This window comes from Paroedura picta, chromosome 15 (genome assembly GCF_049243985.1).
Source record: "Paroedura picta isolate Pp20150507F chromosome 15, Ppicta_v3.0, whole genome shotgun sequence".
NCBI lineage: Eukaryota > Metazoa > Chordata > Lepidosauria > Squamata > Gekkonidae > Paroedura > Paroedura picta.
The window spans coordinates 26,645,129-26,667,761 of record NC_135383.1 but is presented as its reverse complement, the minus strand read 5'-3'; the positions used below and the strand labels follow the sequence as shown (position 1 = coordinate 26,667,761).

Here is a 22,633-nt window from a genome sequence, read left to right as displayed (position 1 = left end):
GGCTGCCATATAGAGGATGGAACAGAGTTCTCTCTTGCCCCAGAGGGACGGACCAGATCTAATGGGATGAAATTAATGCAAAAGAAATTCCGTCTAAACATCCGGAAGAAGTTCCTGACAGTTAGAGGTTCAAAGGGGTGGCAGGTTAGAGTGGATGAGCGAGAGGGTTGTGAGTGTCCAATCTAAACGGACCTCTCCAGGCTAAACGGACCAAGCTCCCCCAACCTTTCCTCATACATCTTGGTCTTCAAGGGATATTCTCCCGAGGTCCCTCCCTGCTCCTAATCCCACCCACTCCCAGCACCATCCCCCAAATTAACAGGGTTCTCCATCTTTGGAAATTAACGTAGACCTGGCAACCCGGTAGGTATGTAATGGGCAGCAATAATGGGCAGCAGCCAGATTCAGGACTGGAGCTGCAATATTCCCTGGCTGCTGGAGATCTGATCCATGGGCCCTCTCCCCATTGGGGATATATCCCCCACTGAGGGCCAATCAGGGTTGCTTTTACCTGGTGCATCATTATGGACACAAATTTGTGGGGGGGCGATATACAAGTAATGAGAGAAACTACTGTGGTTCTGTTTGTGGTTTAATTGTTTCAGAAGTAACATAAAATGATCCTGATCCCAGCTCTATTTTGCTACAAAGTGCTCGATATTAAACCTTTTCCTGGAAAACAAAGGAAAAATTGTGTCACCAATAGCAGCAAATTAAACAATATTATGGAAGGGGCCATGACTTAACCCACATGGCTTAACCCCATAATATATCCAGTCAATTAAAGAGTTCCAGCTTTTGAAAAAGAACATTGTTCCCTTGAGGCTCTTCGAAATTACTGATGATTGGAATAGACCAGCTTTTCTCAACTTTGTTACCATTGAGAAACCCCTGAAACATTATCTAGGCTTCTAGAAATCCCAAAGGTGGCACCATTGTGCAAAATATGGGAAGCATAGTTGTCTACATGCCCACCCAGGGCCCCTCCCCTTCCCACTCCCCCCAGGCCATTGAGGGAGGGGGTTTCAACATGATCATATATGGACATATAATCCGATAAACGTTCCATAGAGCAAGGGTAGTCAACCTGTGGTCCTCCAGAAGTTCATGGACTACAATTCCCATGAGCCCCTGCCAGCAAATGGGAATTGTAGTCCATGGACATCTGGAGGACCACAGGTTGACTACCCCTGCCGTAGAGCTCTTCTGCCTAGTCTTCAGTTGAGGCTCGGTCTGCTAAGATCAATGGGTCCCTCATCTTTCCATCTCATGGGGAAAAAATCCCCTGGATGGTTGTGGGGAGGCGGGAAGATTTCTTTTCTATCATGTTTTGACTTTGATCATGGGTTTAAAGTTTGGGACATTTAATGGGGTTTTATGGGGTACTATTTTGTAATCCACCTTTAGTAGCAGGAGGAAGGTGGACTATAAATTGAATGAATGAATGAATGACTCTTGCTCATTTCCAGGCCATCAAGAAACCCCAGGGAATAGACAGTAGTAACCTGGGTGGACCAAGGGGTCTAACAAAATATAAATGTCTTCATGTACTAATTTAGATTTACAGGCCACCATAATTTTAGCACAGGGGGAAAAATCTGATGCCCAAATATTTAGGAATCGGTGTCAGGTGGTAGAATCAATTTTGTAAAGGACAAGGTATCTCCTAAATAAAATATGAAATAAAAAGTGGGACTCTCATATTCGTGTTCCTGTCCGTCATCACTCCCAGGGGCCCCGCGTCCACAAGGCTGATGCATGTTCCCCGCTCCCCACAGCTGGGGCTTGTAGCAGGAACTGGGCCACCCCTCTCCACCCCCTGCCAGTGGCGGAGGCTTAGCTTAGCCTCCTTGACTCAAGATTCCCACTGGATCCTGCCTGCCCTGTTTATCACACTGGCCCCGCATTGCAACAACACTGTAACGGGATGCTGCAGCAGGATCACCACAGACACCGCGGCTGCAGCACTGTTGGGGCATTCAGCTACCACATAACTTTCAGTACCGCATCTGGCTGCCGCTGCATGGGTTCAACACAGAATTGCTCTTCCTGTGTCCATCATAAGGTCTATTAAGAAGGTCTGTGTCCCTGAACGAAAGAGGCAATTCTGCAGTGCATTTGGGAGCCTCCCCCCCCCTCCACAGACCGTATTGGATGGTCCAGGGATCTCAGAAGTCAAGTCTGTCTTCTCACTTCCTATTTTGTATTTGTCTCTGCAGTTATCACAAGGCAACCAAACCTGAACAAAAAGAAATAAACTATTATTTAAAAATAGATAGGGTGAAATTGCAGACCTGAGAAGCAAGTTTAATTAGAATTGGTTGTAAATGTGTTATCAAAAAGCAGTATTTCCCCAGAACATTTGGTATTTCTGGTTATCCTGCCTTTCTGGATGGAGGATCCATTTAGCCACCTTTGCTACTGAAAGACATCCTCCATGAATTTTAGTCCTATTTAAACAATCATTTGAGTTAGTGATTGTCTTGGGGCAGTGAATTCCACGGGCCTTTTTGCACGGGGATCTTTGTTGCAAATTGGTCACTGAATGAAAAATCGCCATTTAAAATAGTGGAATTCGTCGTTATGCATACCTGCCTTTGTAGTGGAATCAGTTGCGTTTTTTAGCGTTTCCCACAGGCTTCCGGTCTCGGCAGAAATCGCTAGAAAGGAAGCGCTATTGCCAAGCTCGTCCCGCCCCTGGCCGTCAAGCAGCCAATGGGCAGCCGTTAGCATGCTCCCAAACAGCCCCTTTCCCTTTAAGAAAGGTTTTTTAAAAAAACAAACAGACCCATTGTAACGAATCTGGGTAGATTCGTTGCAACGGAGAGACCCATCCAGCTGCCTGGTGTGTTTGAGCTGTCGTTTGATCGGTTGATCGTTAACACGCTGCCTCAGAGTGAAAAAAAAAAAAATCCCCCCCCCCTCTCACGGGCCCGATTTTCGGCTGAATGGAATGTGTGAAATGTGTGTGTGAAATGTGTGTGCTTAGTGACTGAAGGGGAGGGACTGAAGCCGGGAAGCCTCTGTTTGAGCTGTCATTTGATCGTGGCCACGCTGCCTCGGAGTGGAAAAAAAAATCCCCCCTCCCCCCCCCCTCACGGGCGCGATTTTCAGCCGAAACAGTGTGAAAAATAAAGGGAAAATACATCAGCAAACGGGCTTCTGCGGGCTTCTTGTGACTGTAAACAGCTCTGAGGAGGGACTGCAGCCTGGGAAGCCTCACTGGCTAAACGGAGGCTCGCCGGTGCGTTGATCTCCACTCGCTCGGGGAAAAAAAAATGGCGATCGCTTCGCCGGAAGTTTGGAGGACAGGCTCAGGAGGAGGGACTTTGAAGAAACCGCAACAATGGGAACGCACAGGTCTTTTTCGCTACTGTTGCAGATTGGTTGCAGGAGTGTATCGCTTTCCGGAGGGTGAATCCACTTTTTGGGATTCCCCTAAAAGCGCTACAACGAAGTGCTTTTTGCTGATTGGTTTCAGGAGTGTTGCAGATTGTCTACGACTTCGTGCGTTAAGGCAAATTAGTAGCGTTTTCAATTAGCAACCATTGTGCTATTTTGAAGCCGTGCAAAAAGCCCCCACAAGTTTATTGCCACTTTGCTGCATGAAGGCATATTTCTTTTGTCAGTCCTTAATCTGCCGCCAGCCAGTTTTATTGGGGGGCCCAAAATTCTAGTTGTAACTGAGAGGGTGATAAATTTTGCTCTCCTTATACAATTTATAATTTTTAAAACAGCTCTTTATTGTCTTTCCTTTATGACAGGACAGCATGGTGTAATTGTTAAGAGGATGTGATTAGAACTAGTGAGACTCAGGTTTAAACCAAGACACACACTGCAGAAACTCTTTGAGTGAATTTGGCCTGACCTCTTCTACAGGGTTATTGTACGAGTAAAATCATGGCTGCCACTTTGAGCTCCTTAGAGGGAGAAGTAAGATAAAATGCAGCGGTGCAGAATGCTGCGGGAACACCTTGGAGGGCCCACATCTGACCTGTGCTCCAACAGGTACACCAGCTGAATCCTGAATCAAGCTTATGGTCTTGGTAGTTACCTTTAAGGCCATACATGTTAGAGAGAGAGAGAGAGAGAGAGAGAGAGAGAGAGAGAGAGAGAGAGAGAGAGAGCGTTTTATGCATGTGGACATTTGGCACAACCTGTCAATATGCAAATGATGGCTTGAAGGCCACCCAATGACTAACTGTTAAAGACAGTTAAGGACCAATCAGAGCCCTCCATGGGCTGCCTGAACTGTATATATGTTCCTGTGTGTGTGCTCATGTTCCCTGTTTGGTGTTTGGAGTTCGTCTGAATAAAGAGCTGCTGTTTTTGAAGAAAGTCTAGTCTGTGCCTATCGACCCCCAGACGTACTATTGGCCACAAGGATGGGAGCTGTGTCCTAGGCAGCCTGCTCTGGAAAGTGAAGGGTCAGCTGGAGCCACCAGTGAATCTCCCTCCTCCGTGCTCAGTGCCCTGCCTGTCAGGAGGGAACAACCGGTCAAGTGCACCCAACCCTCTCACTGCCTCACAAGGAGGGGAGGCTGGCTGTGCCCTGTCACCACAGGGACCACTCATGTTCTGATTGCTGGGAACAACTGTGGCTGAGAGCCACCCCAGAGAGACCAGGCTCAGCCCCTGGGCTGCCGATTGGCTGGAGCGCTCCATGACAGAATCTCCACCAATCACAACGGCCATTGCATCTGTGCTGAAATTGGAATCACTTGACGGCCATCACACTGAGTTCTACACTGTCCGACTCAAATGCTTCTTCAAAACCAGTGACATCACAGATGCGGCTAAGAAGTGCTCCTTATTGTATGCGGCCGCTCAACCTTCGCCCTCTCAAAGGATCTTCTCGCCCCGGGAAGTTGACCATAGTGAACAAGTTGCAGCAGCACTTCGATGCTCAACCAGCCAAGGTTGCACAGTGTGATGCGTTTTACCGTTGCAACCAACAAGAAGGGAAGTCTGTCTCCAGATGCCCTGCATCTGGCCGCCTGGCATTGTGAGTTTGATAATGGGAAGGTCCTGGTCTGGGACAGGCTCACCTGTGGACTGTGGGATGAACACACACAGTGTTGGCTGACCTCGCAGCGCAAACTGACATTCCAGCATGCACTTGATGAAGCTCTTGCTGCTAAGGTTGCAGCGGCCAACATCTAGGCCCATTTGCCAAGCTAGAGCTGCCACCACTACAAGGCCCAAGGCAGCACCTGTCCACACAGAGGACATTGAGAGCGAGGACAGCACATCAGACAAGGAGGTGGAGAAGCTCCAATCAACCCCATCAACTCCAATCAGACCACATCCCCAGAAGATTTGCCTTTTTGGGGATGTGCAATGTCAGCTGTCTGGCAAGCTCAGCCACATCACCTGAGCCTGCTGATCAAAGACAACGCTCCAAAGTGGCCAAGTCAAAGACTTCCAGCAGAGCCAACAGCAACGAAAAAACCCACCAATTCCAGAGCGTAGAGCAGTAACATGCCCAATCGCCTGCCACGTTCCCTGTTCCACGGACATCTCTGTCCATCTCTGCTCAGCATCACCAGGATCCATCACCTGGCAGTGCTGCATGTGGGTCACCCCAGGATCATCCAGATGAAGGCTTTCGTAAGGACCTATGTCTGATGGCCTGGCATTGACGGGAACATCGAGGCCTGGATCAAGCACTGCACCCCATGCCAGGCAAACCACTCAGAGATGCTGCAAGCTACTGTCCAGCAATGGGAAACATCCAGGATGCCCTGGTCCCGCCTGCATTTGGACTTTACTGGCCCCTTCCAGGGACAAACGTTCCTTCTTATTGTGGACTTCTTCTCTGTGGCTCAAGGGGGTACCAGTCTCCTCCATGACCTCAAGGATGGTTATTGGGTCACTGCAGAAACTCGTTTCTGACAACTGTGTCCAATTTCTGGTGGTCCACCTCGAGCCACCTGATTGAGCACCTAACATTGGCCCTGTTCCATCTCTCTACCAATGAGCAGGCCGAGCAAATGGCGCAGTCCATGAAGGATGCACTCCGGTGATTTCCCATTCTACCACAATCCTATCAGAATATCACCCCCTCGACCACTAGCGAGAGAAGCCCAGCAGAGCTCCTAATGGATTATGGCCTGCCGTCTCTACTAGACCAGCTCAAACCTGATCTCAACACAATGCAACCTCCCGGCTGGGAAACCCAGGAGACTCCAGGTTCCCTCACCAATGGGCTTCATCCGGAACTATACCGGCATGCCTTGTTGGATTCTGGCTCAGGTCCTCCACGGTACGGGGCCTGTATCGTATGTGGTTCAAGATTCTGGTGGCAAAACACTGCACCGCCACGTGGACCAAAAGCGGGAGCAACTTCCCGCCATCACAGGACACGCCTCAACCTTCTGGCTCACCCTCTATGCAACCAGATGACTTCAGCCTGGATGACCAGTCATCAGACAGTGAAGCCGACCCAACAGCCACTGCATCCTCCTCTCCATTGTCACTGCTGCCTCTGGCACCGACTTTGACAGTCACCATCTGCATGCCATGCTCAGCCCCAGCAGCATCAGCCCAGCACCAATGCGTGCTTCCTCGTCTCTGCTGCCGGCGCCCCAACTCAGACCCTCCTGCAAGCAATGGAATACACCTGGAAGACTTCATATATAACTTGATAAGGGCTCCTCTTAGGGGGAAGGGGTATTATGTATGGGGACATTCAGCACAATTGCCAATATGCAAATGATGGCTTGAAGGTCACCAAATCACTAACTGTTAAAGACCATATTTATGGACCAATCCAAAGGACCAATCAGGCTCCTCCATTAGGGGTCAGTTAGAGCCCTCGGTGGGCTGCCTGAACTGTATATAAGTTTGTGCCTGTGTATATGTTTCCTGTTCAATGTTTGGAGCTGGAGTTTGTCTGAATAAAGCTGTTGTTTTCGAAGAACATCTTCTAGCCTGTGTCTACCAAATCCCAGACTTATAGACAGACAGACAAACAGACAGGTAGGTAGATGGCAGACACATCATGATTGTTATAATTATATTGACCTGAAATACAGCTGTGATACTCTGGGGAGGTGGGGGACCCATCATGTGTACAAAGGGGATCTATTTTATTTCCCCCTTACTCTAATTTCTGCTCAAAGGGTGTGCTTCTAGGCCTGAGAGGAAGGCCTCCTTCTTTACTCACAGTGTCCTGCCGCTTCCCCGTCACTTTCTGCCCTGTCCAGGTAAGGGCTTAGTTTGTGCCCTCACCTGCGAAGCGCCTTCCGATTGGCCCTTCACCCGGACCAGCCCCGGCCACTCTCCGCCCACTTACCCCTTAGCAAAATATGAAGGTGGGAGGATTACTGAATGAATTCAGAGCCTCTGCACAATGTTGCAGGAACTTGGCCTCGAAGGTCAACTTACCGGCACTGGAACTTCACATACACCGAAGATCAGAATGCCTAACACCACTGGGAGCACAATACAAAGGATGGCTATTTTGATACGGATACTTCTCTTCCTCCTGTATTCCAGATCACTTTTGCCTACAAGCAGGAAGACAAAGAACATTCTCTACGCATAACAGGAAGTAGCAGAAGGAAGTGGATCTATTGCAGTCGCATACGGTTGCTAACTCCGGGTTGGGAATTGCCTGGAGATGTCAGAATGGAGCCTGGGGACACAAGGCTTGGGGATGGGAGCCAACTCAGTATACAGTATATAAGACAGTCCACCTTCCAAAGCAGCCATTTTCCCCGGGAGGACTCATCCTGTTAGTTGGAGGTTGGTTGTAATTCCAGAAAATTTCCAGGACCTGGAGGTTGGCAATCCTAAACTGTAGAGTTGTTTCAAGATATTTTGGGCCTGATCTATAAAATCCACGCCACACTGAATCATAGAATCATAGAGTTGGAAGGGATCTCCTGGGTCATCTAGTCCAACCCCCTGTACTATGCAGGACACCCACAACCCTATCGCTCATCCACTGTCACCTGCCACCCCTTTGCCTTCACAGAATCAGCCCCTCCGTCAGATGGCTCTCCAGCCTCTGTTTAAAAATCTCCAAAGATGGAGAGGCCACCACCTCCTGAGGAAGCCTGTTCCACTGAGAATCTGCTCTAACTGTCAGGAACTTCTTCTGGAGGTTGAGACGGAATTTAGAATTAAAAAAATTATAAATTTGGAAGGTACCTCCTGGGTCATCTAGTCCAACCCCCTGCACTATGCAGGACACTCACAACCCTCTCGCTCATCCACTGTCACCTGCCACCCCCTTGTGCCTTCACAGAATCAGCCTTTCCGTCAGATGGCTAGCCTCTGTTTAAAAACTTCCAAAGATGAAGAAGCCACCACCTCCTGTTCCACTGAGAAACCACTCTAATTACACTTATTACTATACTTTTTGCACTGCTGTCTTTCATTTCATTAGGTCAGCACACTTCCCTGTGGTTAGTGCCATCAAAAAAAGAATTTCTGTCTTGTATTTGCATGCAAGTTACAGTTATATCCAATAATACTTTTTTGCATATACAATTTTAGAGGTTCATCTTCCTTTTAACTAAATTTATCAATTAAGTATTTTATGTAGTTAAAGCAGTCATATAAATTTAGATTGATAAGACAACAAATGTTGCATATATTTCACACACACCCAAAAAATTCTGGGTTTTAAAAGACAAAAATGCACACACACACGGGCTTCAGAATTTCCAGAAAGATTGCATCTTTAGTGTGGAATGCACTCTGCTTAAAAGCATGCAGCCATCCAGCCCTTTCCCTGTAGAATTTTCTTATGGGACATATCCTGGTGAATATATTGACTAATTAGTCTTCAGCATGCAAGATTTAAGTAAGAATTAATTACCACATTCTTTTTTAGCGCAACTTTCATCCATGGTCTGTTCTTTTCCTACAAAGGCGATATTCTTTGACTGATTGCTGCTGATGGAACAATTCAACACTCCGGGCAGAAACACTGTGAATAAAAGTTTACATTGGAAAGTGCAGGGAAGGGCAGAGGAATAGAACCTTGAAAGAATAATTCTAGTTTCCAGCAAGTTATGTTGTAGAGAATGTATACTTGCAGTTTTGCTCCAGAAATGATGACATCTGGGTTTATGTATTTGTTTGTTTGATATAGTTTTATCCCAATTTTCAGCCAGTCTGGCTTCCAAGCTGTTTTTGGAATCTTTTTTTTTCTCATTTAAAACGGGGTGTAGCACACTGTTGGGATTTTTCCTTACAATGAAGAGTCGTGAAATTCTGCTCCCACTAAATCGGGTCTTGCAGAAACCTGACTGTACAACCTATGCCAGGTTACTCTGTATAGGAGTATGCCATCATTACCCCCAGGGTGTCTTGATGAGCACTGACCCATCTGAAAGTAAGTCTCAACAAAACTAACTTGAGCAGCCAAGAGGACCTTCATTAACAGAGTTCCCACAACTCTTAAGCCCTGGGGGGACTATCCTGCTTGCCCCATGTTAGTGGCTGACTTTCTGTGATGTCACAGAATGCTTACAACATGCTAATTGCATGTGGGAAATAGTTCTTAGCTACCGTAGAGGCACTGAGGGCCATTCCGCACAACGGGCAATGTTGCTAAATCTGTGCGCTATTGAAAAGCACTGCAATCAATAGTGGCAGGTCTCGGTAACGCACACAGCTGTTTGTATTGAAAAAAAAGGCTCTCCCACTAGCGCTGTTCTCATAACACACAAGTTTCTGGTCTCGCCAAAATCACAACAAAGGAGTCAATGTTTTTCTGCACTTCCTCCCGCCCCGGCCGTGAATCAAACAGAACAGCCAATTAACTGTGTTCGTGCTTCCCTTTAAAAACTGTTCATATTCGTTCATTCGATGTATCAGAAAGACCTTTTTTGCTGGTGTAGGAGCTGGCGCTTAATCGTTTACACGCTCTTAAAATTAAAAAAAATTCCCCCCCCGTGCTATTTCTGGCTAAAATTATGGGCAGTGTCTAATGGTGGGCTGTATTGTGCTTGGAAACTTTACAGACAATTGCTTGTGGAGGGATTTCAGCCAAAGAAGCATCGCTTATTTGTTGCTTTTGCCGGTTTAGGGGGGGGGAAATGGTGATTGCGACACTGGAAGCTCAGGTGCGATAGCTTAGGGAGGGACATGCTTGCTAACACTATACCGAGAACGCACATGTCATTTTCAGATGTGTTGCAGGTTGTTCTCAAGAATCTAGTTTTTTTTTAGCACTACAACGAAGCGATTTTTGCGGGAGTGTTGCAGATTGTGTACAACGTCATGAATAACAAAAAATAAATAGCGTTACACAATGATAACACTTCAGCAATATTAACGCTGTGTGGAATGGCCTTGAATGTCAACATTTGGGGTGATAACTGATATGTACTGTATGGGATGACTGCACACTACTAAAAACCAAGGGGCTGTGGACATAAGGAGCACACAGCATATGGAGCTGAGAGGTCCATGGAGCCGTGGAGGTAATTCCCACTTATTCATAGAATCATAGATTTGGAAGGGGCCGTATAGGCCACATAGTCCAGCCCCCTGCTCAATCAGCCTAAAGAACGGGTGGCCAAAGTGCTGGCAGGGGCTCATGGTAATTGTAGTCCATGGACATCTGGAGCCACAGTTTGGCCACCCCTGGACTAAAGCATCCAGGAATGCATACGTATGATAGACACACAGCTGCCCACAGATTATTTCACTTCAGTCCAGGAGAGGTTTACAGAACCGTGTTTCTTTGATAAATTAAATAGGTAGTCATGAATTCTGTCCATCACAATATAGACCCAGGATATTTATTGGTACTTCAGTTTAATACAGACTTTCATTCAGCCTTCCTAAAAAGTTTTTGTTGTTGTTGTTTATGAATATTTATGTATGTGTGGATTTCTGAAGAAGATCTGTTTGGACTGAAATGCACCAGGTCATTCTGTTATCTGTGGGGCACATTGTGTGTTATTCGTAGCATCCCTGAACATTTTAATGCATTGTTTTAAACTGACCTTTAGCACTGTGCAATAAAATGTATTTAATAGATGTTTATGGCAATAATTTTTAGACTTCTCAGCCTTTTTGGCGCCTAGCTTGTTTTTCAGGTTGGGTTTGTTTCTTTTTCCTCCCCCTTTTTGTCTTCATCATCTTGCTGTTGCAGCCTGCCAACAGCGTATGCTTTGTTTTGATGCTGCTCTTACCGTACGGCTGGTTAGCTGCATAATGTTACTGTACTTTAAATACTTTGTACTCTGCACTGAAAACTGCAATGCCTACTCCCTCTTCTCCCCCACCCACTCCCCTCTTTACCTTTCCCAGTAAGTTTAACTTCTGCCGGCCTCTGGGAGCTTCTTTCATGATCCTCTGATCCAAAGCAACATTTGGCAGGACACTCCTTCACATCCAAATCAGTGTTTAATTTCAGGCTTTGGAGAAGGTATGCAGCTTTCGGTCTGCCTCCGTGTGTCTTCTCAGAAACAATGAGGTATACCTGCATAGGCCCTTGTGTGCCAGAACACTGCAACACAGCTATCGTGTGGTTTTTACTTCGCTCCCTTTTCACTGGTATTTCTACCATTTCTGCAGAAAGAAAGAACAAAAACTTCATAATCTTTGTATGTGACCAGTTCCAACCCATGGGCTGCCCCCTGTGCAACACCCCTACCAGGTGTAGCAGTTAGACTGCTGGGTTAGGAATTGAGAGACCCAGATTGAAATCCCCATGCTGCTGTGGAAGATTGCTGGTTTACCAAAATTTATTTTTTCTCTCTCTCAGGGTTGTTATTGCAAAATGGAGCAGGTGAGAACAGAGAGAAATTTCCCAACCCAGCCCTGGAAACCCTACGTGAGAACTGTTGGATAAGTTGCTTTTGGTCCCCATTGGGGAGAAAAAAATTATTAATATTAAAATAAATATAATAGAGAGGCGTTAGCTAGATATTCCCGTGTATTTCACTGGGTCTCTTTTGACCCTGCCATCTACCCCCTAACATAGTTAAGTTAAAATGAGAGTATTTGTCTCTCTGGGCTCCAGTTACTTCCATGTGTGATGAGCCTCAGCCAGCAAGGACTGTTCTGACCGGGGGGGGGGGGGACACTTTCCACCCACTCCAGGCTCCACCATGCATCACCCGATACATTTTTTCAAAAATTAAAAAAAAACTATAAAAACTTAATTAACTCCCACCCAACTGGTGAAATTCTTATGGGGCTGTCGGGAAATCCCACAAAATCCCTGTTGAGAATGTCTCATTTGTGTATTGCCTCAGAGAAAACAGACTCTCTAAAAGTTTCACAAATAAAAGTAAAATCATAAAATGATCGTGAAAATCAACAGTAGTAAAAGTAAAAGATAATAATAAAAATACACGGCATACTCCTGGCATCACCAGCAAGGTTACATTTATGCTTACTAAGGATGGCACATGGCATCACTCTATGGGCAGGATATTCTGTACTTGCACTGGGAGGGTCTGAGAATCTCATCGAAGGAATCTCTTCCAAAAGATATAAAACAGAGCCTCTTGGAAAGAGTTCACTCATCATGGAGATCTTTGTTCAATATTACCTACCTTTCATTATGACAAACATACTTCTAGTGATTTCTGGAAAGATTTCTGAATGTATTTGCACATTACAGTCATATTTGTTGAATTCTGAAAGTAAAAGACAGAAAAGAGGAGAAACACGTATGTGCATTTGTGTATTAAGTACTAAAAATGTAATCATGGCACAACTAACTAGTTTTACAAAAAGAGCAGCATCAAAACAATTAAACTGCCTGGTTTAAAGAACTGAAATGGAGAATAAGGAGGTAATGAAAATGACAGGGAACCTTTCTAGTCAGGTGACAGAAGAGATTTTAAAAATATAAACAAGCCCCTCTAAATTTATATAGTGTTTCCTTTCTACAGGATTTCTACCAACTCCTACTGGCTTTATGCTCTGCGGGGGCTAACCTATTGGTCGTTCCCGGCCCCAAGGAAGCCCGCCTGGCCTCAACCAGGGCCAGGGCCTTTTCGGTCCTGGCCCCAACCTGGTGGAAGGAGCTCCCGGAAGAGCTGAGGGCCCTGCAGGAATTACCAGCATTCCACAGGGCCTGTAAGACGGAGCTCTTCCGCCAGGCTTATAACTGAGGCCGGGCGGAAAGAAGATCAGCCCCCCCTCACAAACTGGCGGTAGAGAGCGTCACCCCCCTCCGCAGTTGAGGATGCGGAGACCAAATGAGTAGATTACGCCATCGCTGTTGCCATTACTGTAAATTATCGGATCTTATTGTTATTTTATGGTTTTAGGGGACGGGGTTATGTAAGCCGCCTCGAGCCTTCGGGGGGAGGCGGGGTAATATAAATATAAATATACATATACATATACATATACATATACATATACATATACATATACATATACATATACATATACATATACATATACATATTAATAATAATAATAATAATAATAATAATAATAATAATAATAATAATAATAATAATAATAATAATAATAATAATAATAATAATAATAATAATAATAATAATTGGGAGCACTTTCTCCCAGAAGTGCCAGAAGACTGGAGGCGGGCAAATGTAGTCCCCATCTTCAAGAATGGGGGAAGGAGGATCTGGGTAACTTCTGATCTGTCAGCTTGACATTTATAGCTGGCTAAATTTTAGAACAAATCATCAGTCAGTCCTTGAGCAGCTAGAGCAGATGGCTGTAAATACTAAGACTCAGCGTGGCTTTCTCAAGAACAAGTCATGTCAGACTAACCTTATTTCTTTTTTTGAGAACGTTACCACTTTGCTGGATCAGGGGGACATTGTGGATATAGTTTATTTTGATTTCAGTAAAGCTTTTGATAAGATTCCCCATGATATTCTTATTGGCAAGTTGGTAAAATTAGGTACAGATCCTATTACTGTTAGGTGGATTGAAAACTGGTTGACAGATCACATCCAAAGGGTGCTTGTAAATGGTTCATCATCCTCTTGGAGAGGAGTAACAAGAGGAGTGCCCCATGGATCTGTCCTGGGCTCTGTGTTGTTCAACATATTCATCAATTATTTGGATGAAGGAATAGAGGGGGTGCTAATTACATTTGCAGATGATACTAAACTGGGAGGAGTAGCAAACATAGAAGACAGAATCAGGTTACAGATTGATCTTGACAATCTGGATTGGGGGGCATCATCTGAGCATGGAATTGGGGTGGGCAGGTAGTTGTGAATTTCCTGCATTGTGCAGCGTGTTGGACTAGATGAACCTGGAGGTCCCTTCCAACTCTATGGTTCTATGATTCTTATTTATTTGATGTATATAAGGACCATTTTCCAGGGCAGTATCTCTTTGCCTGAGTTAGTACTGTTTTGACAGAGAGAAAACATTTAACACTGCAGTCATAAGCAGAGTTACAATATTTTAAGTCTATTTAAATCAATTTTGTAGGTCAGTGGTTCTCAACCGCCCTCACTCTGTGACCCCCAACTGTGGTAACGCATACGCAAGGGCGGCACACACAGGCACGTGTGTATGCATGTATGTGCATGCGTACAACAATCCGGAGGCGCCCAGTGCCATGGCTCTGCCGCCTCCACTAGCCCCCGGCCACTGCCGGCCACCGGCTGCCACCACTCGCGTCTGCCCGCCGCGGTCACCTGCCGCTGACCACTGCCACGTACTCTGCCTTTCGTTGTGAGATTGTAGAGAAGGGGGACTGAATGGCACAAACATGACCAGTGTGGAAACAGTCATAGCAATCAAAACCCTCACAGGCATATTGTCTTTCTGATACCCATCCTCAAACTCCCTGCTCAAGGAAATCAGGGGCTTTTCTCATTCTTTTGGACCCATGCCCTACTATGGAGGCTGTGAGTTCTTGCCCTTTCTTTTCACCTTTCTGAGTGAACCACATTGTTTCCTCCCTAGAAGAGGGTATCCAGTGAGTCCCCAACACAAATTGAAACCAAGGAAAATCACTCACCTTGTTGGCTGATGTTTTGTACAAGCAAAAAACTAAATGAGAGTATGATGTCCATAACGTGTGAAGAACGACTGACCACTTCTGATACCGCCCCCCCCAGGTAAGCCCCCGTGCCTCTAGTGCAGGGAAGCAGTGGGCTTCTTGTTGATGCGTTTGTAAAATCAGCAGTCCAAGCAACAAACAAAACAGTCTCCCAAAAGATCACACTTGCACCAGTTTAAAAAATGCCTGAAATCAGATTTACCCTTTGGACAATTTCTTCAGCCTTTCTGTTTGTTTTAGCAATTTAATCCGTTTCACAGCATGTATCTGCCACAGGTAAACAGAGATGCTCCCTTAGTTGAGTTTAGTTAATTATGCCTTTAAAGAAGAATATCTGTTATAAGCAAAGTGTCCCCTGATTGCCAATTAAATATTAAAGCACAATGTGATGGGGGGGGGGACCTGACCCTCTAGTGACCTCTTCTTCTCAATCAACGAAACCTCTAGTCCGCACCCTGCTGTCTGGCCTACAATCTGTTCTGTTCCATTGTGCTGTATTCCATTCTAGAATGGTCCTGTTAACTAGCTTCCACTATATTCTGGAATTTGGGGAACCTGATCCAACCCTAAGAAATGTGAGGGAGCCATGCTGATTTAGAAAAGGGAGTTGAGGGTTTTTTCCGTATTAAAAACTGAAGATGTTTTACTCTCTTACTCTAGGACAGTGGTCCCCAACCTTTTTATCACCGGGGACCGGTCAACGCTTGACAATTTTACTGAGGCCCACGGGGGAGGGTAGTCTTTTGCTGAGGGCCACCGCCTGAACCCCTGCTGCAGTTGCTTTCCAGCCAGCGCCCCTGACACCCCCCTGCCCACTGGAGGGCACTGCCAGCAGCAGCTGCACAGTGCCATACCAAGGGGGAGCCCCAGCCATGGCGGCCGCTGGAGAGCACCAAAGGTGAGCCGGTGGCAGAGTGGCAAGGCAGCCCCCGAGGCAGCAGCCGGGGAGGAGGACGAGGAGTCGCGGCCCGGTACTGACTGATCAACGGACCGGTACCAGTCCCTGGACCAGGGGTTGGGGACCACTGCTCTAGGACACTGGCTCTCAACCTGGAGGTTGGGACCCCTTTGGGGGTTGAACGACCCTTTCACAGGGGTCAGGGGGGTCACCACCACGCTCAGCTGCCAGTTGCTCCAGCAGCACCTCCAGTGCAGCGCAGTCTCCTGCCAGGTCCTCCAGGTGGCAGCACAGCTCCTGCAGTTATGTGCCCAGTCGCTCCAGCACCGCCTCTCCGCGGGCCCAGCTCAGCTTGGCCACTGCCAGCCACAGCTCAGCCACCTCCTCCTCTGCCACAAGCTGCTGCTTCGGCCCATGCTGTGCTGTTAGCTCCAGCGCCAGGCGCCCGATCCCCTCCAGTGCCCGCCCCTGCCCCATGTAGCCACGCAGGTGGCAGTTCCGTCTTGCTCTGCATGGCTGCACCTCCACCCACTTTCTTCGCTGAGTGCGCTCACCCAGGTTACTGGTGCGCCCGGTGCACAGCATTGCTTTGGGTCTGGCAGAGGCCGGACGGCCTGAGGAGGCAGCCAGGGAGCGGCCCCTGCTCTACATGTGCCCCGGCCTGGCCCAGACGCGATGAGAAGCTCTGCTCTCAGGCCTGCCTGTGTTGCCTCCTCCAAATTATTATTATTATTATTATTATTATTATTATTATTATTATTATTGCCTGCCTCTCCTGCGGGCTAGAGGCGAGTTACAATATCTCCCAAAACCCCTATAAAACCCCTTAAAACAGGCATAAAAATCAAACCATGTTAAATACAGTACAAAAACCCATCGTTTTCTTGGCTTCTCCCCCACCCTTCTCTCCAAGGGGGACCCAAAGTGCCCCACATCTCTTTACTGATGTCTCAAATTAATTTTGTCTGAGGGAGGGTGCCTGCACACGAAAGCTGAATAAATCTTTATTGGTCTTAAAGAGGCCCCTGGACACAATTTTTGTGCTTCCAAATCATTGGTTTGCGTTAGTAAGTTCATACCCCGCCTTTCTCTCCAAGGGGGTCCCAAAGTGGCCGACATAGTTCCTCTTCCATTTCATCCGCACAACAGCCTTGTGGGGTAGATTGAAATGGAGTGTTTGTCCGGAGCAGCAGAAGAGAGCGAGATCGGTATGGTGAGATGAGAGGCAGAACTGAATTGAGAAACCCGGGGGAAGAAGCCATTTTATATACAATTATGAACAATGGATCTTCACGCCATGGGTCAGTTTTGGTTTAATTTCCGTGAAAGAACACTTGCCTAATTTTAGGGTTGGGGGTCACCACCACATGAGGAACTGGATTAAAGGGTCGCGGCTTTAGGAAGGTTGGGAACCCCTGGTCTAGGTGATATATATTCTGGATCAGCTCCCAGGAAAATCGGCAGGGCTCCTCTTGCGACTGCTAAACAGGCCAGTTAACATTCTTGATCTCCTCTTTGCCTGGTGCTTTTTTGAGCAACACTGATATTTCTGGGTTTGCTCTTGGGTGAAGTACTTGCCCATCCATGTAAATGCTGCCCCCCTCACCTCCGTAGTACCTCTACGACAACCTTGTGAAAACGACCCTGAAAGAAGAGTGCCTGGCCCATGGTCATCTGGGGACCTTCCTGGCTGAGTGGGGACTCAATCCCTGACTCTCCAGCTCAGTTTGACAGACTATTGTGGCATAGTGAATGAAATAACTGAATGTTGCAACCACAAATCTCAGTATTGGGCACCACCAATGGGTGTTCAATTTATAGACCCAAACCTTCCCCAGGGACTTTAAGCCAAGGAGTCAGTGCACTCTCTAGTGTGGCCTAGCTTTGCAGAGACCCAGGTTCAAATCCCCGTGAGCACCACGGGAGCTTGTTGGATGAAGTCGGGCTAGTTCTGACCTCAGCCTAGCGTGCCTCAGCAGGGTAGTTGTGAAGATAAAATGGAGGAGAGGGGAAGGATGGCAGCTGCTTTAGGTCCCCTTTGAGGAGAAATGAAATAAACAAATAAATGGCATCACGTGGATCACTTGAGTAGCTGGCCATTTTACAGATGCTCGCAAACTTGTGAAGTCAGATGCAGACGGTTTCATTTCCTGGTTTTGACACAAGAAGAAGAAGAAGAAGAGTTGGTTCTTATATGCCGCTTTTCTCTACCCAAAGGAGTCTCAAAGTGGCTTCCAAACGCCTTCCCTTTCCTCTCCCCACAACAGACACCCTGTGGGGTGGGTGAGGCTGAGAGAGCCCTGATATCACTGCTCGGTCAGAACAGCATTATCAGTGCTGTGTTGAGCCCAAGGTCACCCAGCTGGCTGCATGTGGGGGAGCGGGGAATCAAACCTGGCATGCCAAATTAGAAGTCTGCACTCCTAACCACTACACCAAACTGGCTCCCACTACACCAAACTGCCACAAGGTGGCAAAGGAGACTATTTACTACTTCCTACATGAGGGAATTTATTTATTTTATTATGTTTATATATTGCCTTCCCCTTGAGGCTCAGGGCAGTTTACAGAAGACTTGGAGATCATGATACAGGTAAAAACATGGCTCAATAATAACAGCAGGATAACAATGGTAGTAACAGTAACATTTGAGAATGATTTTTCTTAATTCAAACATGAATGGCAGCATTAACAATTAACTGAATCCCACAGGTTGGTCAGTCCCTTTTGTTTGCTCCAAGGGCCCATGTGCATGAGGGGAGGGCCGCTGGGGGCCCAGTGGGTGTTGCTGTTTCTGTTGGATCTCAGCCAATCGCCTGGCAGAAGAGCTCCATTTGGCAGGCCGTGCGGAACTGTTGGACTTCTTCTGGGAGCTCGTTCCACCAGGTGGAGGCGAGCTTATCTGAAATCTTAGAAATTTCAGTGCTAACAGTGAATTTTTAAAAATCTTTGCTGGGAAAAATGGTGTAAGGCTTAGAGTTTCAGGCCACAACCTGGGACACCAGGTTTGATCTCACGCTCTGCTAGGGAAACTCAAGCAAAAATCGAAGCCACAAGAATCACCAAACTGAGAAAAAGTTGACATGGGCGGCTATAATTGTCACTTGCGAGGTCACTCCATGTGGAAAAAATGGTTGCTTTGGAGGGTGAACTCTGGGGTACTGTACGTTACTGAGTTCCTCACCCTCCCCAGTCTCCCTCCCCAAATATCCAGGAGTTTCCCAAACTAGATCTGGCCACTCTACTGAGGGGGCTGCGGATCAAGAGGGCCACCTTCAGACCCCCCCCCCCCTTGCAAGGGCTACAGAGGACTTGAAAGTTTGATTCCATGGCCTTGTACCATATTCAGGTCTCTGTCCTGCCCAGGCTTCATTCATAAATCTCCAGGATCTGCCCAGCCTGGATCCAGAAATCCTACCCTCCTGTCCCTACTGGTAGTTCTACTACTGCTAACTCTACTATGTTTCAGTGTTTCAGGAGAAAATAATTGTTAAAGCCGCTAGATTCAAGTCCAGAAGTACCAGGGGGGCCAAATTGTAGGTCTCGATATGTCCATGGTCTATGATTCCCATGAGTCTCTGCCAGAGATCAATGAGATTTTTGGGATACAAGCTTTTGTATATGATGAAGGGAACTTTGAGTCCTGAAAGCTTCTACCATCAAAAACTTGCTGGCCTCTAAGTTGTGACTGTCCCATTGCAGGCCATCAGAAATCCCTTCTGAAAGTGCAGCTAAAGCACATTTGTCCTCAGTATGAATTGGAAGATGTGGCCTTCTGGACTTACCTGCCCATACTAGCAGCATTTGCCCTCTGCACTCTGGTGCACAAAGCATAAACTTCTTTTAAAAATTAGCAGTTTTATGAGATTATAGTGACAGAGCAACTGCAGACTTTTCTGTATTATTTTAATTGTAAGTCACCTGGAACATGTCTCTGGAGAGGTGACAGAGAAATTCCCTACAAAAATAAACCATATAAATATCATCATCATCCTACATAAAAAGTGCAAGGTCCTTCCAATGACATGCCAGCCCTCTGATGGACCCTCACTGAGAGACCAATAGGGTGATGACCCTCCTCCAGAGAGGGCCAATCAACACGCTGCTGCATTGTCTGAAGGCTCTTTCCCTACATTGTCTGAAGGCTCTTCCCGGCGTGTTGATTGGCCCTTACTGGAGGAGGGTCATCACCCTATTGGGAAGACAAATCACCACCAGGTGAGGACTGGAGTTGGTGCCCTGTTGAACTCCGGCCCAACTCCTTGCCCTCCTACCCTCAGAGAGGCTGGCAATGGCCATTGAGCCTTGCGTCATACTGGCCATCCACCCCATGCTTTGAGCACTCCTCGCTGCAAGGAGGGCAGGGACAGGGGACAAGCCATGCTCAGTTCTGGCTGCCTCACTCTCCCCCGTGTAGTGCGTGCTGAGAAAGGCAGCGAGGGGCTGAGTGCCCACTCCATGCCAGCTTTGCTATACTTCCCCCTCCATGCCAGGAAAGGTTGCCATCCCTTGCCAGTCTTCCCTTCTCCCCCAGAAAAGTGGTGGGATGCTGAGCGCGTGCTACACGCTGGCCCTGCCATTGTTCCCCTCCATGTCAGGAAAGATTGGGGGAGGCTGAGTATGTGCTCCGCACTGGCCCTGCCACTCTTCCCCCTCCATTTTGGGAAAGGTGGTGGGAGGCTGAGCGCCCTCTCTGCGCTGGCCCTCTGCTCTTCTCCCCCCCCCCCCACTCTTGCCAGCCTCGTAAAGGCCAGGAGAGCTGGGGTGGGGGGCAACAGGGCTGTAGTGGAGGAATGGCTGGCACAAGAGAACCCTCAGGGAAACATAGAAATACCATTGTGTGGGTGCTCTGCCACTGCCACAAATGCAATATGTGGAACTGCTGCCAGAGGGGCACTGAGTTGCCTTGTGACAGCACAGGCGCTAAGGTTGCTGGCACGGAGCTTGCAAGGCCTGGAGTTTCCCAACTGTTTATCTGGGACAGTTTTGTGAAACCCCAAAGAGTGAAGAGTTTATCCAACAAATCCTTTGATTGTGGGGTTGACTTCCTGGTATTGAGATGTTTGGTGTTGACGTGTACCTGGCCTACTTTTTAGTGTGATGGCTCCAATAAAGAAATTCCCCTGTCTCATTAAGGCTTTTCCCCTGCCTCCAACTCTCATGAACAGAAGATTTGGTACAAGGTATGGAGCAATCATGCATGCTGGTGGATGAAGAGCTAGTGGTGAGTCAGGTTTTAGCAAGAGTTCGAGTATGCTGAACAGAATGAATCTGTCATCTGATGTAACCTGTGATTCTTTTGCAATATTTTGGGAAACAACCACGCTTGAATGCCCAAGGTTCCAATGTCATCAAAATATGTTGCCAATCCCCAGGTGGGTTCTGGAGATCTCATGGGAGTACAACTGATTTACAGACTACAGACATGGATTACCACTATTAAATATTAGTTAAGGCTGCACTTTTGGTCTCAGTCCATTCATTTAATGGCAAGTTTACCTTCTGATTCTGATTATGGTCTCAATTTATATTCATAAAATTAATACTCTGGGCATTTATTTTAATCTATTGGCTAACTCAGAGCCTTTTGTGGCGCAGAATGGTAAGGCAACAGACATGCTGTCTGAAGCTCTGCCCATGAGGCTGGGAGTTCGATCCCAGCAGCTGGCTCAAGGTGGACTCAGCCTTCCATCCTTCCAAGGTGGATAAAATGAGCACCCAGCTTGCTTGCTGGGGGGTAAACGGTAATGACTGGGGAAGGCACTGGCAAACCACCCCGTATTGAGTCTGTTATGAAAACGCTAAAGGGCATCACCCCAAGGGTCAGGCATGACCCAGTGCTGGCACAGGGGATACCTTTACCTTTACCTTATTGGCTAACTCAGGGGAAATGTACATACTCCAGACAATCCAGAAAAGGATCTGGGACATTGAGAAGCCAACCATCAACGTCGGAGCCAGCCACATCTGTTCTCCTTCCTTTTTCGGCTTTCCGTTACCTGAGAAATCTTTGGACCAGTATTTTGTTAATTTACTAAACTCTTTTGTTAATTTACTAAACTCTTTCCATTATCATGCATCCATGCTGGCTAGAATGAATACTTTTCCTTTGGCAGTACTGTTTGGGAGGTATCGGAATATTCCTTATGTTCAAAAGCTGTGTGATTGACATCTTGGCAAATCTGAATATATTTTACATACACTCTCTTCTTGCCCATTATTCTCTCAACAACATTCTTTCTTGTTAGGCCCCCTTTTGTGGTCTGTCTGTCTCTCTGTCTACCTACCTACCTTCTTACCTACCTACCTACCTAATTAATTATATTTATATGCTGCTATTCTTGACACAGCCAGATAATGGCAGCTCACAACAGAAATTAATTACAAAGTTTAATAAAATATACAGCATAAAAACTGACACTCCCCAACTGCTCACAGTACCAAAAAGTTATTCGCGGATATATCTCCTGAAGTAACAAAACATGTATTAGAATTTTTAGCCACTGTGCTCCAAGAAAGGGCACAAACTCAAAATACCAGTTAACTGGGTGCCTTGTTTCTTAACAGCAGAGAGAATATTCAGAATGATAGGGGTACTTGGTTAATCGTGGATATTGAATTTTGCTAAGTGAAATTGTTGTGTTTTAAACAAAAAAATTCAACTTTTTGTTCACCTTTGTGTAAGGTGACCAGATTGTCCTTTTGGAGGGACTTCTGGGGGCACCTGGCAAATTATGTTGCAATTAAAATATATA

General features: G+C 46.7%; 1 protein-coding gene across 1 annotated transcript; it reads right to left on the bottom strand.

The window, feature by feature from the left end:
• Positions 1-579: 579 nt before the first annotated feature.
• Positions 580-15,453, bottom strand: C15H17orf78 (chromosome 15 C17orf78 homolog). Its single transcript, XM_077311884.1, has 7 exons — positions 14,939-15,453; positions 12,531-12,614; positions 11,269-11,538; positions 8,831-8,941; positions 7,390-7,511; positions 2,147-2,239; positions 580-672 (listed from the first exon to the last, which is right to left on the bottom strand). The coding sequence occupies exons 1-7, from the start codon at positions 14,991-14,993 to the stop codon at positions 661-663; spliced, it is 747 nt and encodes a 248-aa protein (XP_077167999.1). The 5' UTR covers positions 14,994-15,453; the 3' UTR covers positions 580-660.
• Between the last annotated feature and the right edge of the window lie 7,180 nt (positions 15,454-22,633).

Excerpts from the sequence above, each read along its gene's own strand:
- C15H17orf78 (XM_077311884.1), bottom strand. The coding sequence starts at position 14,993 with ATGGACATCATACTCTCATTTAGTTTTTTGCTTGTACAAAACATCAGC. Across the intron at positions 12,615-14,938 it reads ACAAAACATCAGCCAACAAG|AATTCAACAAATATGACTGT; the intron begins GTGAGTGATTTT and ends TTTTACTTTCAG. Across the intron at positions 2,240-7,389 it reads TATGTGAAGTTCCAGTGCCG|GTTTGGTTGCCTTGTGATAA; the intron begins GTAAGTTGACCT and ends CTTTTTGTTCAG.